We start from the raw sequence: 14,539 nt of genomic DNA, 5'->3' as shown, positions 1-14,539 counted from the left end.
CAGTTTAATACACTAAAATATTACCCTCCTTTTAGGGTAGTCAGGTAAAAAGGAGCTTATCTATACGTTTATTTATTTATTATTAAGAAACTCAATAGCCATTTTACAATTTACATGTTTGAAAATAATTTGAACTTTATGCTGCTGTGAAGATATGGTTGAATACCAATGACTTTTTTGAGCCTAGTTAAGGGTTAATGATACTTAAGCGAATTACAAAGACAATAAATGTTAGTCCATGGTGCCAGCTACCTCCATACTAAATGTCAACAAAAACTGTTCAGCCTAACTAATGAGTAGGTCATTTTCATAGAAACGCACCGAGCTCGGTTTGTATGTGAGCGCGCCAATACGTATGCGGCGCGCACACACACACTAACAAAATTTAGCGTGGATTAGCGGGGTGGTGCGCCGAATTTGTATTTACTCTGATAATGTTCTTACAGGTGACTTGGTGTTTGTAAAACCACAACAAACGGACGCTTTCATGTTCGAAGCTGTGATATCCGAGATACTCGAGAATTATATCCACATTAGGGGACTCGATGATCAGTAAGTTAATGTTAAATCTTTTATTTACTTTCAAACGTGTTTTGTTTTCCTCTTTAGAGAATAACAGGATATTTATCCTGTTATTAAGCTAAAAAATAAAGGTATTGTTAAATAAGTTTGTTGTTAGTTTTCCATTAGAGAAGGGAAAATTCCCTGAAAATTTTAACTCCAAAACATAAATTACATTCGAATTAATTTAGTATAATCGTACGTCCTTTGTTTGAAACGAATGATTAACATTACTCGTGGACAATATGGTTGACATAGAAGTACAACGTGTATTTCTTAACGCTGCATAGCCCTTTTACTAATCTAACCGAACAATTTTGCTCCCACTGGTAAAATAATCCGGAATAACTGTTATCATTCGTTTCAACCTAATTCCGTCCACTGTTGGACAAAAGCTTCCTTCGCGGATTTCTACAATGCTGATCTTAACCAGATGGTCGGTCCACTGAGTGTAAGGTACTTTGTCTGTACTAACTTTCCTTTTATTGTCTTAGCAACCGATTGCTTTTTGTATAATTCCAACGCGTTTACGAAAAGTGTAAGGAAACTAGCGCCACCTGTAATTGAACGCGGCGCTGTCATTGGTTGGCGTAGCAGTCGCGTTGCAGTTGCTACTGTTGCTAAGACTTGAACACTTGATCGGCCCTTGGTCGCCATTATAATATAAAAATTCCGTAGGTTCTGGCAGTACTACGGGCCGTCTTATAAGTACGACGTGCGCTTCTTCATGTCTCGCATGCCGCTGGAGCGAATGCACTGCGCCGTGCACAGCGTCGTCAAACACGGCCACGAGGCGCGCGTGTTCCCGCAGCCAGCTACCCGAAAAGTTCCTAAGCCGAAGTCTATCCAGAAGTGAGCAAACCTTTTTAGCTTTTAATCGACTCCATTCTTTTTTTTTCCCCTTTTTTTTCTGTGGCTCAGAAAATGAGGATGTTCTTAATGTTCTTTTTTCAGATTTTGCTTTTCTGAGATTTTTCTCGATTTAAAAAAGCAAACTCATTTTTATTTTCTATGTTTTTTTTTCCTGTGACTTCAGTGGCGATTAAAGTTCCAACATACTGCCCCCCTAGACAAAACGCACTTTTTGATCGAATCGAAAATCGAATCCGTCAAAACTCCATACAAAAAAGGGGCTTTTCGACCACTTTTCGACTGGTTTGCGATTATAATTTGCACTTTGTCTAGACCCACTGAACTGTCCTATCCATGACATTGACAGTGGGGCGCCACCGTCAATACCGGATCGCTGGTTCCGATTTTTGCCATGTTGGAAACCATATAGTTGAACGATGGTAGCGCCCCCCTTTCATTGAGTTTGGTGGGACAGTTCAGCGTGGGTCATCTATACCAGAATCTTCCCAATAAACTGTTGACAGTTTGACAGACAAGGTTCGCTAACCTTATCATTTGAACTCAGTGACGGATTTATAGCTGACACACGCTGAACTGTCCCACCAAACTCAATGACAGGGGGGCGCTACCATCGTTCAACTATATGGTTTCCAACATGGCAAAAATCGGAACCAGCGGTCCGGTATTGACAGTGGCGCCCCACTGTCAATGTCATGGATAGGACAGTTCAGTATTTTGGAACTATAACAGAGCTAGGAGTGTAAGACGAAAAACAGTAGTATAGCTGACCCACGCTGAACTGTCCCACCAAACTCAATGACAGGGGGGCGCTACCATCGCTCAACTACACNCATACTGTTTGTGTTGTTTACACCTGTTTGTCTTTAATTTGTTTCCTCTTGCAACAGTTACTACAACCTCCTCGTGGAGCAGAACCCCGAGCAACGCCTGGCCGTCGAGCATATAGTAGCGGGCACGGCGGGCCTGGCGCCCTACTTGCTGCACGGGCCGCCTGGCACCGGCAAGACTGTCACCATCGTCGAGGCTATACTGCAGGTTAGTTACAGGCTCAGAGGTTAAGGAACCTATGCCAGGGGTGGGTATCCTTTAAAATGGAGGAGTCAAGCCACATTAAAAAACAGTTGTTTATGATGATTTCTAATTTTAAAGGCTTTTGAATAAATAAAAAAATTTTAGCCTGACCAGGAACATAAAAATCCTGGCATAGAGGCGCGTCAATTGCATTTGATAGTGCAACACTGAGTACAGTCGTACCTGTGTTAAATTAATAGGCTAATTTTATGTATCAGGGTTCAGGATTACGGGCTAATTTGATATTTTCATGAATTAACGAAAAAATATTTTAATAGGTAACCTGGTTTAAATAAATTAAATGAAAACATCAATCAAGCTAGTAGGATTTATTTTATTATTCATCAATAATCAAATTCAGAACTTGAATATTCAAATGCAATGTCTGCTCATGAACGCTTCAAACTCGGTACTTCTTTCCCAATTCCATAAGATTCAACACTTAGAAAGTGACAAAAAACTTTAAAATAGGTAGTTGAAACAAGCCACAGCTAATTTTCATAGTGGACTACTATACGATAAACATATCATTCAATTTGACACCCTTGTCGGAAAAATTATTCAATGAAAATATTGTCCGAACCCTTAGTATTTCTCTTCGACAAATACTTTAACACATTGTGAACCACTTTTCTTTCACGACTATAAAAAGATTTTAGCTATGTAATTCACAAAATCAATTGCGCACATTTAAAATAAAGTTTGTTTACACTTTGACAGCAATAGACTGACATGCAAGGTGACATTATCAATGAAGTTTTCAGTTACTGTTGCCATTAAAAGAAATTAGTACCATTAGTTTTCCGTAACATGGCGAGGGTTTTTATGTTCCTGGTCAGGCTATAAGGTACTAAAGAGCTATAACAGCTTTGCACTGGCATTTGTTATCTTCGATATAGGTCGCGCAACGAAGGTTGAGACGAAAACATAATAAATTCTCTGTTTTGCCTAACTTCCTGGTTCGCTGGAAGATAATACCACATGGCATTAAACGCGCCTATTACGCCACTATTTATTATGTGATAAGATTTTATGAATAAATAATATTTGTATACAGAACACAAACAACACATTACACCTTCAAGTTCAAATATCGAATACATTAGATACCTCGCTCTTGTTGAATGTCTGCTAGCGAGACAGAAAGCACTTGTCATCCCGAGTACGCAAGATGCTAGCGCAGACAACGTATACAGACAATGCCTACAGATACAACTCTCTGCTTGTGTTCATGGCCTCATCTCTCTTTGAGCGACCTATTGCTAACGTCGATTAATATTGTTAATATTATAAACTGGTTCGTTTTCAGCTTGTCAATAAAGACAATAGAAACCGCATATTGGTTTGCACGGATTCCAACATGGCGGCGGATCACGTGGCCACGATGCTGATCCGGTACACCCATATGTTCCCGCACAACCTACTTCTGCGCGCTAACTCCAAGTACAGAGTGTGGTAAGTAAGAATTTTACAAAAGATAACATTAAAAAAAGTAAACAACTAAAAAGTTCATATGACCAACTTTGACACCATCACGTCGGTTGCAGACCAAGAGCTAATAAGCTCAGTTAGTTTACCTAAGCTTGCATGGCTGACGCAGTTTTTCATAGTTGTGTGCAGACTGCCAACTATACAAATACTTGCATGCATGCACCGTACAGCAGGAGATCAGCTCCATGACATGATTATACATTGTCATCCCAAATACGTCATGTCTGCGCAAAATTTCAGAAATCAAGATAATAAACAAGTGACGTCATACAAAATATTTTTAGACTTTCAATGAGGGCTATCGTTTTAGCGCTCACCAGCTAGCGCCACTGTAGAGTAAGGTCCTGTCACTTGCTAGTAGCGAAGACAGTGGCGCCAGCTGGTGAGCGCTAAAGTGGTAGGAGGACTATCGCATTTGCACTCATCAAGATGGCGCCACTGTAGAGTAAGGTCCTGTCAATCGCCAGGGGTGCCAACTGTTAAGTATAAAAACGATAATAGCCCTCATTGCAGCACCTGTTTGTGTGTTTTCAGGGAGACCCTGCCCGATTGCCTGATAAAGTTCTCGAACGGTTCCGACTTTTTCAACTTCAGAAATGTGTCCGTTGACGAGTTTCTGTCTTACCGCATCATCATAGCAACGCTGTCTCACGCCGCCAAGTATGTCAGGTAAGTTCTGCGAGGATGAAATTCATTCGTTTCTTTCAGCCTAATGACGTCCACTGCTGGTCTCTTATGGATTTCCACAATCCCCAGAGACCGGTCCTGCAATGCCCGCATCCAGAAGTGATTTTTTTTCAAAATTAAGTTTTAAAAATATTTTATGTGAAAAATTAAATATTGTAAACAAATTACTAGCTATTACTATTACAAACAATAAGCTTCATATTTATGTTGTAGATTCAGGTTGGTGGGGTTCGAACTATCGTTTCTCGAATCTTGTATCGACGTTCGTTACCGATACCGATCCTTGGCCTACTGTCGCCTCTTTATTAAGTCCGTCGAATTTCGAATTTGCAGGCAGTTCAGAGTCATGAGGAACAAGCATCCGATCACGCATCTGTTCATCGACGAGGCGGCGCAGGCGAGCGAACCAGCGTGTCTCATCCCGATGTGTGGTCTTCTGGAGAAGAATGGCTCTCTTGTGCTGGCAGGGGATCCATTGCAGCTGGGACCTGTGGTTATTTCTAACAACGCGCGCTTGCAGGGGCTAGGTAACTTATAAATACTAAATATCCCCTCGTGTAGTGACGAGATGCCAGTGAATTATGCCCGTTTTCACCATCAATCCCTAAATTTTAAGTGGCCCCTATGGTAACACAAATCAAGAATTTTGTTCTAATAAGAGTCACTTNATGGAGGTAGCTTAATTCTGGTGTGGGGAAGGATTTTTTTGGGAGCTCGCACGGAGTTAGTGGTGGGTGATGGAGGAAATACGACTTCTGAATGGTACACTAGGAACATTTTAGAAGAACATGATGTGCCATTTACTCCATTTATTGTGGACTCCTTTAGTTTAATTCACGATAATGTTCGTTTTCACAGTGCTCGCTCAGTACAGGCACATCTAAACCATTTGGATATACCCATGATGCAGTGGCTGGCAAGATCCCTAGACAAGAATCCTATAGAGCATGTCTTGGACTTTCTTAAAAGATGTGTTAAACTCAGAATACCACCGGTGGTGTTGAGAAACGCGTTACTAGAGGAATGGCAGACATTGCCCCAAAATACCCTTCATATCATTAACTGCAGCATGCTCAGATGAATGGAAACCATCATCAGAGCAAGAGGGGGAAATACCCATCATTAATTCATTCATTTGGATAGTGATAAGCTACCCTAATTTTTAATCTGGCCACAATTTCTAATTTTTGTTCAAAACTGAAAAATTGAAATTTCGTTTCGATGATTTTTTATTAAATAAAAACGACTAAATATTTAAAAAATATATGTTAGTTTATTTTATTTTAATTATCTCTTTATTTTGTATAATAAATATTTCATAGATCAGTAGTAATTTTCCTTATTTTCATACTTTTTTTTGCGTTCCGCTAAATCTGCCGGTGTGTGTATATGGTTTCCAACATGACAAAAATCTGAACCAGCGATCCGGTATTGACGGTGGCGCCCCACTGTCAATGTCATCGACAGGACAGTCCAGTATTTTGGAACTATAGTGTAGCTGGCAGGTCCTTTGACCTGTAAGTACGAGTATTTACAGCGACGGTCTTAATATTTCCATACTGTTTGTGTTGTTTACACCTGTTTGTCTTTAATTTGTTTCCTCTTGCAACAGTTACTACAACCTCCTCGTGGAGCAGAACCCCGAGCAACGCCTGGCCGTCGAGCATATAGTAGCGGGCACGGCGGGCCTGGCGCCCTACTTGCTGCACGGGCCGCCTGGCACCGGCAAGACTGTCACCATCGTCGAGGCTATACTGCAGGTCAGACAGAGGTTAATGCTTCAACCATATTCGAAGCTGTGATATGACATTATCACAGCTTCGAACGTGACTATGACAGGTCGCGCGACCCATGACAGTTCACGCGACCTGTCATTTCCCTATGATCGCGCCGGCGATGGCGATCTGCACGCGTTGGTGCGGTCGAAGCTTAAGAGACAAACCCTCGTATTCACAAACGATGCTTGCTTAAGTGAAGCAGCAAATCGAACGCACAGCGTTGAATAGAGCTCTGTGATTGGTTCGTGTCTCACCCAGGGCGTCCATGCGCACTGAAAGACCCCATAGTAATGTTTGTGAATACGGGCGTAGGGATGATGATGGGGGACAAATGATAGGGATCGGGTCGTTCCTTTCCAATGGAAGAGCGGAAAGTCACAATTTGCAAATTTTTTGAAGCTATTTAAGATAGTGATTTCTGATGATTTATGATTTTTAAAGCTTCTATAGCCCGACCAGGAACATAAAAACCCTCGACATGTTGCGGAAAACTAATGGCACTAATTTCTTATAATGGCAACAGTAACTGAAAACTTCATTGACATGTCACCTTGCATGTCAGTCTATTGCTGTCAAAGTGTAAACAAACTTTATTTTAAATGTGTGCAATTGATTTTGTGAATTAAATTGCTAAAATCTTTTTATAGTCGTGAAAGAAAAGTGGTTCACAATGTGTTAAAGTATTTGTCGAAGAGAAATACTAAGAGTTCGGACAATATTTTCATTGAATAATGTTTCCGACAAAGGTTGTCAAATTGACTGACATGTTTATCGTATAGTACAGTCCACTATGAAAATTAGCTGTGGTTTGTTTCAACTACCTATTTTAACATTTTTTGTCACTTTCTAAGTGTTGAATTTTATGGAATTGGGAAAGAAGTACCGAGTTTGAAGCGTTCATGAGCAGACATTGCAGTTGAATATTCAAGTTCTGAATTTGATTATTGATGAATAATAAAATAAATCTTACTAGGACGATTGATGGTTTCATTTAATTTATTTAAATCAGGTTACCTATAATAATATTTTTTCGTTAATTTATGAAAATATCAAATTAGCCCGTAATCCTGAATCCTGATACATAAAGTTAGCCTATTAATTTAACACAGGTACGACTGTACTCAGTGTTGCACTATCTAATGCAATTGACGCGCCTCTATGTCATTGGATACCACAGACTCCAAAAAGTAATCTTCGATATAGGCCAGGCAACGAAAGTTGAGGCGCTCACACTGATGTAGTATTTGAATACAGAAACAACACATTACACAATACACATTCAAGTTCATACACGTATATCAAATAAACTAGATTTTTATGTCTGCAAGCCAAACAAAAAGATCATGTCAGCGCGACTACGCAAAAAGATGTGTTGATGGCCCTATCTCTCTTTGAGCGACAATAAGAAATGCTAACGTCAATTAATATTGTTAATTGTTATAAACTCTGGTTTGTTTTCAGCTTGTCAATAAAGACAATAGAAACCGCATATTGGTTTGCACGGATTCCAACATGGCGGCGGATCACGTGGCCACGATGCTGATCCGGTACACCCATATGTTCCCGCACAACCTACTTCTGCGCGCTAACTCTAAGTACAGAGTGTGGTAAGTAATAGTTTAATAAAAGATAACATTTTTTTTAAACCATGCTTTTGAACAACATCTAAAGAGTCCATATGACTTTGACTCCATTACGTCAGTTGCAGACCAAGAGCTAATAAGCTCAGTTAGTTTACCTAAGCTTGCATGGCTGACGCAGTTTTTCATAGTTGTGTGCAGACTGCCAACTATACAAATACTTGCATGCATGCACCGTACAGCATGAGATCAGCTCCATGACATGATTATACATTGTCATCTCAAATACGTCATGTCGGCGCAAAATTTCAGAAATCAAGATAATAAACAAGTGACGTCATTCAAAATATTTTTAGACTTTCAATTGCAGCACCTGTTTGTGTGTTTTCAGGGAAACCCTGCCCGATTGCCTGATAAAGTTTTCGAACGGTTCCGACTTCTTTAACTTCAGAAATGTGTCCGTTGACGAGTTTCTGTCTTACCGCATCATCATAGCAACGCTGTCTCACGCTGCCAAGTATGTCAGGTAAGTTCTGCGAGGATGAAATTCATTCGTTTTTTTCAGCCTAATGACGTCCACTGCTGGTCTCTTATGGATTTCCACAATCCCCAGAGACCGGTCCTGCAATGCCCGCATCCAAAAGTGATTTTTTTTTAAATAAANGATAATAGCCCTCATTGCAGCACCTGTTTGTGTGTTTTCAGGGAGACCCTGCCCGATTGCCTGATAAAGTTCTCGAACGGTTCCGACTTTTTCAACTTCAGAAATGTGTCCGTTGACGAGTTTCTGTCTTACCGCATCATCATAGCAACGCTGTCTCACGCCGCCAAGTATGTCAGGTAAGTTCTGCGAGGATGAAATTCATTCGTTTCTTTCAGCCTAATGACGTCCACTGCTGGTCTCTTATGGATTTCCACAATCCCCAGAGACCGGTCCTGCAATGCCCGCATCCAGAAGTGATTTTTTTTCAAAATTAAGTTTTAAAAATATTTTATGTGAAAAATTAAATATTGTAAACAAATTACTAGCTATTACTATTACAAACAATAAGCTTCATATTTATGTTGTAGATTCAGGTTGGTGGGGTTCGAACTATCGTTTCTCGAATCTTGTATCGACGTTCGTTACCGATACCGATCCTTGGCCTACTGTCGCCTCTTTATTAAGTCCGTCGAATTTCGAATTTGCAGGCAGTTCAGAGTCATGAGGAACAAGCATCCGATCACGCATCTGTTCATCGACGAGGCGGCGCAGGCGAGCGAACCAGCGTGTCTCATCCCGATGTGTGGTCTTCTGGAGAAGAATGGCTCTCTTGTGCTGGCAGGGGATCCATTGCAGCTGGGACCTGTGGTTATTTCTAACAACGCGCGCTTGCAGGGGCTAGGTAACTTATAAATACTAAATATCCCCTCGTGTAGTGACGAGATGCCAGTGAATTATGCCCGTTTTCACCATCAATCCCTAAATTTTAAGTGGCCCCTATGGTAACACAAATCAAGAATTTTGTTCTAATAAGAGTCACTTAAAAATTAGGTATTGATGGTGAAAACGGGCATTAGTCAGCTTGTCTCATCCCGGTGTTTTGGTCTTCTGGAGAAGAATGGCTCTCTTGTGCTGGCAGGGGATCCATTGCAGCTGGGACCTGTGGTCATTTCCAACAACGCGCGATTGCAGGGGCTAGGTAACTTATAACTACATATATCCCCTCGTGTAGTGACGAGATGCCAGTGAATTATGCCCGTTTTCACCATCAATCCCTAAATTTTAAGTGGCCCCTACGGTAACACAAACCAAGAATTTTGTTCTAATAAGGGTCACTTCTTATGAGGCCCATAGTAAGCGACCACGTCTCAGATCCGTATACCATCACTGGCAACACGCATTGGTCAAATACTTTCGACTTAAGACACTGCGGTATTTCGGACGTGAGTATATGGCGAAGCTTCCCGAACGCTGCCCATCCGAGTTGGATTCGACGATTGACCTCTTTCTCGAAGTTGGACCTACCTAACTGGACTGTTTGTCCCAGGTATACATAATTGTCAACAACTTCGAGTGTAGAGTCTCCAACCTTCAGAGGAGTGGGTGCAACACGGACATTTGACATGATTTTTGTCTTGTCCATGTTCATTCTGAGGCCCACTTGTTGAGAGGTTCTACTGAGGCCATCGAGCATTGTGCCTAGATCCTCCAAGGTCTCAGCCATGACTACGATATCGTCCGCATGCGATATGGATATGGATGCGGGCAGCGCAGGACCGTTCATTGTGGAAAACCTTGGGGGAGGCCTTTGTCCAGCAGTGGACGTCATTTGGCTGAAAAAGAAGAAAAAGAAGGGTCACTTAAAAATTAGGTATTGATGGTGAAAACGGGCATTAGTCAGCTTGTCTCATCCCGGTGTTTTGGTCTTCTGGAGAAGAATGGCTCTCTTGTGCTGGCAGGGGATCCATTGCAGCTGGGACCTGTGGCTATTTCCAACAACGCGCGCTTGCAGGGACTCGATAATTAAAATTATTGACATGCCCCTAATTTTATCCTTTTATTGATAAGGTGTCACATATCCGTGTGCCTTAAATCCATTTTAGATTTATATAGCATGCTGGTTTACGACCAATCATTTTAGTCTCTACTGCAGGAGCCCTATCTTATTCACCAAAGACAAATAGAAGATTTGACCCACTCACTATGGGTAACACTTAGGGCCTACGTAAAATTTTCCGCCCCCCCTGCCACGCGTATGGGAATCCCGTCACACGCGTCCGCGCTACACTGCGCTAATCATACTATTTTGGGAGCGCCCGCGCGAGTTTTACCGCGTAGTCCGTTATCTCAACGCTGTTCAGAAGGGTTGAGAATAGAGGTGGTGCGTATTTACGCGACCAGGTTTTAAAACCAGGTTTCAGCTTCCAAGTGCGTAAACCAGGTTCCAGCCCCAAATACTCGCAACACCTTCAAGGGTTTTTACTCACGACGCGACGCACTCAGTTCGTCTCGGCCCCGTACGAAGATAAATACGTCCCAATACTAGACTTATTTCTTTACAATAAGGAATACAATCGCTTGGAAACCTTCATGGTATTTTTTTTTAATTTAAACCCTAGCCTAGTAGTTTTAGAGATCAATATTCAACAAAATACTTTCAAAGTATTTAACTTTATCCCCGCGACTCTACCGACCGACCGGGACTAGCTAGGTCGGCTTGACTCGGGCTTACTCGGGAGTGCTCGGGGACGGCGTCAAAATGTGTCAGGAGAGCCCCCGTCACCCCGCGCCACTAGGTTCGCTAGCCGAATTTAGTCCTTAAACTGTGAGCATTAGTGCATTATTATGACTATGAACTAATGACCCGCGCATTAATCCACAAAACATAACGTTTTTAAGGTATTTGGTTGTTTACTTAATAAAGCAATAAAGATATTATGATCATGATTACTTGCGATTGTGTTTCTTATTTTATAGTATATAGCGTCCATTTTCAAACGATTCAAAAAATACTTGAAAGTATGGTAAATACCTGGTATTTGGCTCTGGTTTTTATACTATAAGGTACAAGGGCGCCTTGGTCCTTGTTAGCAAGTACGACCCATGCCTAGTTGAGAAGGCCTGATGTTTACATTTCGTATGCTCGTGAAACTGGATCTAATCACACAATCCTTACAGGGCTCTCGCTGATGGAGCGCCTGATGACGACGTGTCCCTTATACGGCACGGAGGAGGCCGACATGGATCCTAAGTACACGGTGATGCTGCGCAACAACTTCCGCTCCAACCCCGACATCTTGGAGATACCCAACCGGCTGTTCTACAAGGGGCAACTACGGGTGAGTCCTGAGGGCTGTGTGAGTTTACATCAAAAATCGTCCCTAGTGAGCGCGTTAAAAAAATGTATGAAAATTTTAGTTCTTCAATGTTTCCGCTAGGGGCGCTGTGCAATCCGTCATTTAATGTCATTTTTACGCGCTCACAGTGTCGACGTTTGATCAGGCCTGTTCATTTACATCGAAAACAAAACACGCACAATGGCCCACCTATAGGATACTATTAGACAAGGCCTCAAATACGAGCGAACATTGACTCACGCACGCGTATTCTTGTGTATGATGGAAGAAAACAAAGAAAATGGTGTACTAACTAAATACTGTGCAGTATTTAACTGCCTAATAAAAACACAGAATGTACTTTTTTAAGTTGCCTCAAAACACTGAGAGGTAAATAAGTAGTTAATATTATTCATGATAATTCATGCTAAATCATGTAGGTATTTCCTCCGCCATTTTCCGCAGTTTGGCACCTCACGTCACATCTTTTTACCGAAGTCAGCCCTATAGCTTCGGCGCAGTGCCGATCACTGACGTTTGTCAACAAAATGGTGCTTGACTCTTGAGACAGGCTAAATTACACCATATTGTTAATGACATTGAGCATACATATTTTTAAATACCTTCGCGAAGTAAAACTTCTGTACGTAGTACTTATTATTATTCTGTGGTTTGATGTAAACTTGTGAGTTTAGTGTGCTAAGCCCTTTGTCTACATTTTGGCGAACGTGAAGGAATGCGGGCAGCGTAGGACCGGTCGTTATGGAAATCCTTAGAGAGAGGCCTATGTCCTGCAGTGAACGTCATTTGGCTGAAACGAACTGTCTCCCTTTACAGTTTCGTAATTCACCTAATGGGTATAAAGAAAGAGGAAGCACAAAAGAGCCTACGTTGAGGCGTAGCCTTGTATAACTGATGATAACATTTAGAGTTTACCAACCCGTAGGTAAACTGTCGGAAAATTCCTTAAATTCTTTGAAAGTTTACTTGCCGGCTAAACAGAAGAAATCGTTTGGCAGTCAACATTTATATAGGGATCGTGTTCATCCTGCCACACCAGGCAATAGTGATCTCAATTATGTCAAGATTCACAATATTTGACTAAGCTGTAACTGAGATGTAACTAATTCCTTCATGCATACTTCAAGGTGCAATTAAAATAATTAACATTTTACAGGCTTTAGCGATTGAGGACAAGATAAGCAACGTCGACATTCTGGGCGAGAAGAAGGAAAGCCGAGCCATAGTATTCCACGGAGTGCTTTCACAAGAATCGAAAATGGGCAAGTCACCCAGGTTCGGAATAAAAAGTTTTCATTATTTTAACCATAGACGTTTCTTTCTGCTAATGCATGCACGTAATAATTGCTTATCTAAAACTCACCTTATTCCCATGCCCGAAGATTTTCATTACATTACACGTTGTCTTGTTTTAATTCTTAATATTTGGCGTGGTTTTTGGTGCGTGGTTTTTACTGTATCATTAAATTATTATAATAACAATTTTAATAAGCACTCAGCACCATACTTACGTCACGGTAATACTATCTATACAGTATTCCAACTCGGCCATATTTTTGAAATAAATGTCAACAGCCGAGCGATACGTCACGGTATGACAACATGCGATAGGGCTGCCCACCTGCAGACCCTATTTTCACTACATCTGCCTAGTTAGAATTTCTATCTAGTTTTGTGAGTGTATTTTGTGATTGTAATTTTTTATTTTATTTTGACAAACAAAATACTTTGTGAATGAAATAGTATAAAAATGCATGTTGTCTTGTCATTAGTAGATTTAACTAAAAAAAAATATTTGTGTTAAGATTTAGTAACAAATCTTATAATTTTGCGACCATAAAATGTATGCTCCTCGACCGAGGCGTACAAAATGCTTGATTTAATATACAGAGTTGGGTAAATGGGTTTATAAGCAGACACTAGCCCATGTTAAGGTGTGCATATAAATGGTATGGTGAAGTCAGAAATTTTATATCAGCATTTTAATAATTTTAATTTTTATACAAATCTGATATTATACATTTTATTTTGTACTAGCTTTCCGCCCGCGGCTTCGCCCGCGTGGAATTTTGTCTGTCACAGAAAAACTTTATCGCGCGCGTCCCTGTTTCAAAAACCGGGATAAAAACTATCCTATGTTCTTTCCCGGGACTCAAACTATCTCTATGCCAAATTTCATCAAAATCGGTTGCGAGGTTTAAGCGGGAAAGCGTAACAGACAGACAGACAGACAGAGTTACTTTCGCATTTATAATATTAGTTGGGATGGGATGAAAATTAAAAAAAATGATTCACTGACTACACCATACCATTTACATACAATGTTAATATGGGGTAGTGTCGGCTTATAAGCCCATTTACCTAACACCCTGTATAAATAGGTACTTGTAATTATTTTTTATAAAAACAACACTTACTGTTTACAACACATCGTCAGTTTATTACTGTGGCACATTCGCGACACCCCCGACTTTTGCATGTCGAGCGCATACCGAGATTTGAATTTCGAAGGAAAGCTCGCGTTTCGTCCGTTTATATGAAGTTACAATACTGTATGATAGTATTACCGTGCTTACGTTTCTTATCTACGTTGAACTATCAATACTTCCCACCTTAACGTACTGTCTTACAACTTTTAATTTAACACAAATATAAATA

General features: G+C 40.8%; 1 protein-coding gene across 1 annotated transcript in view; it reads left to right on the top strand.

Moving 5' to 3' along the window:
- LOC114352691 (putative helicase mov-10-B.2) overlaps positions 1-14,539 on the top strand; it is a 31,620-nt gene that overhangs the window by 7,037 nt on the left and 10,044 nt on the right. The window contains exons 9-20 of the mRNA XM_028304364.1: positions 447-552; positions 1,240-1,413; positions 2,322-2,469; positions 3,815-3,960; positions 4,531-4,665; positions 5,017-5,205; positions 6,296-6,443; positions 7,923-8,068; positions 8,747-8,881; positions 9,233-9,426; positions 11,703-11,863; positions 13,038-13,156. Of these exons, the coding sequence (XP_028160165.1) occupies positions 447-552; positions 1,240-1,413; positions 2,322-2,469; positions 3,815-3,960; positions 4,531-4,665; positions 5,017-5,205; positions 6,296-6,443; positions 7,923-8,068; positions 8,747-8,881; positions 9,233-9,426; positions 11,703-11,863; positions 13,038-13,156 (1,801 nt within the window). The remainder of the gene's footprint in view (positions 1-446; positions 553-1,239; positions 1,414-2,321; positions 2,470-3,814; positions 3,961-4,530; positions 4,666-5,016; positions 5,206-6,295; positions 6,444-7,922; positions 8,069-8,746; positions 8,882-9,232; positions 9,427-11,702; positions 11,864-13,037; positions 13,157-14,539) is intronic.

This window comes from Ostrinia furnacalis, unplaced genomic scaffold, assembly GCF_004193835.3.
Source record: "Ostrinia furnacalis isolate ACB-3 unplaced genomic scaffold, ASM419383v2 OfSCF1416, whole genome shotgun sequence".
In the NCBI taxonomy this organism is placed as follows: Eukaryota; Metazoa; Arthropoda; class Insecta; order Lepidoptera; family Crambidae; genus Ostrinia; species Ostrinia furnacalis.
The sequence above is the reverse complement of the archived record's forward strand: the minus strand, read 5'-3'. Positions and strand labels throughout refer to the sequence as shown.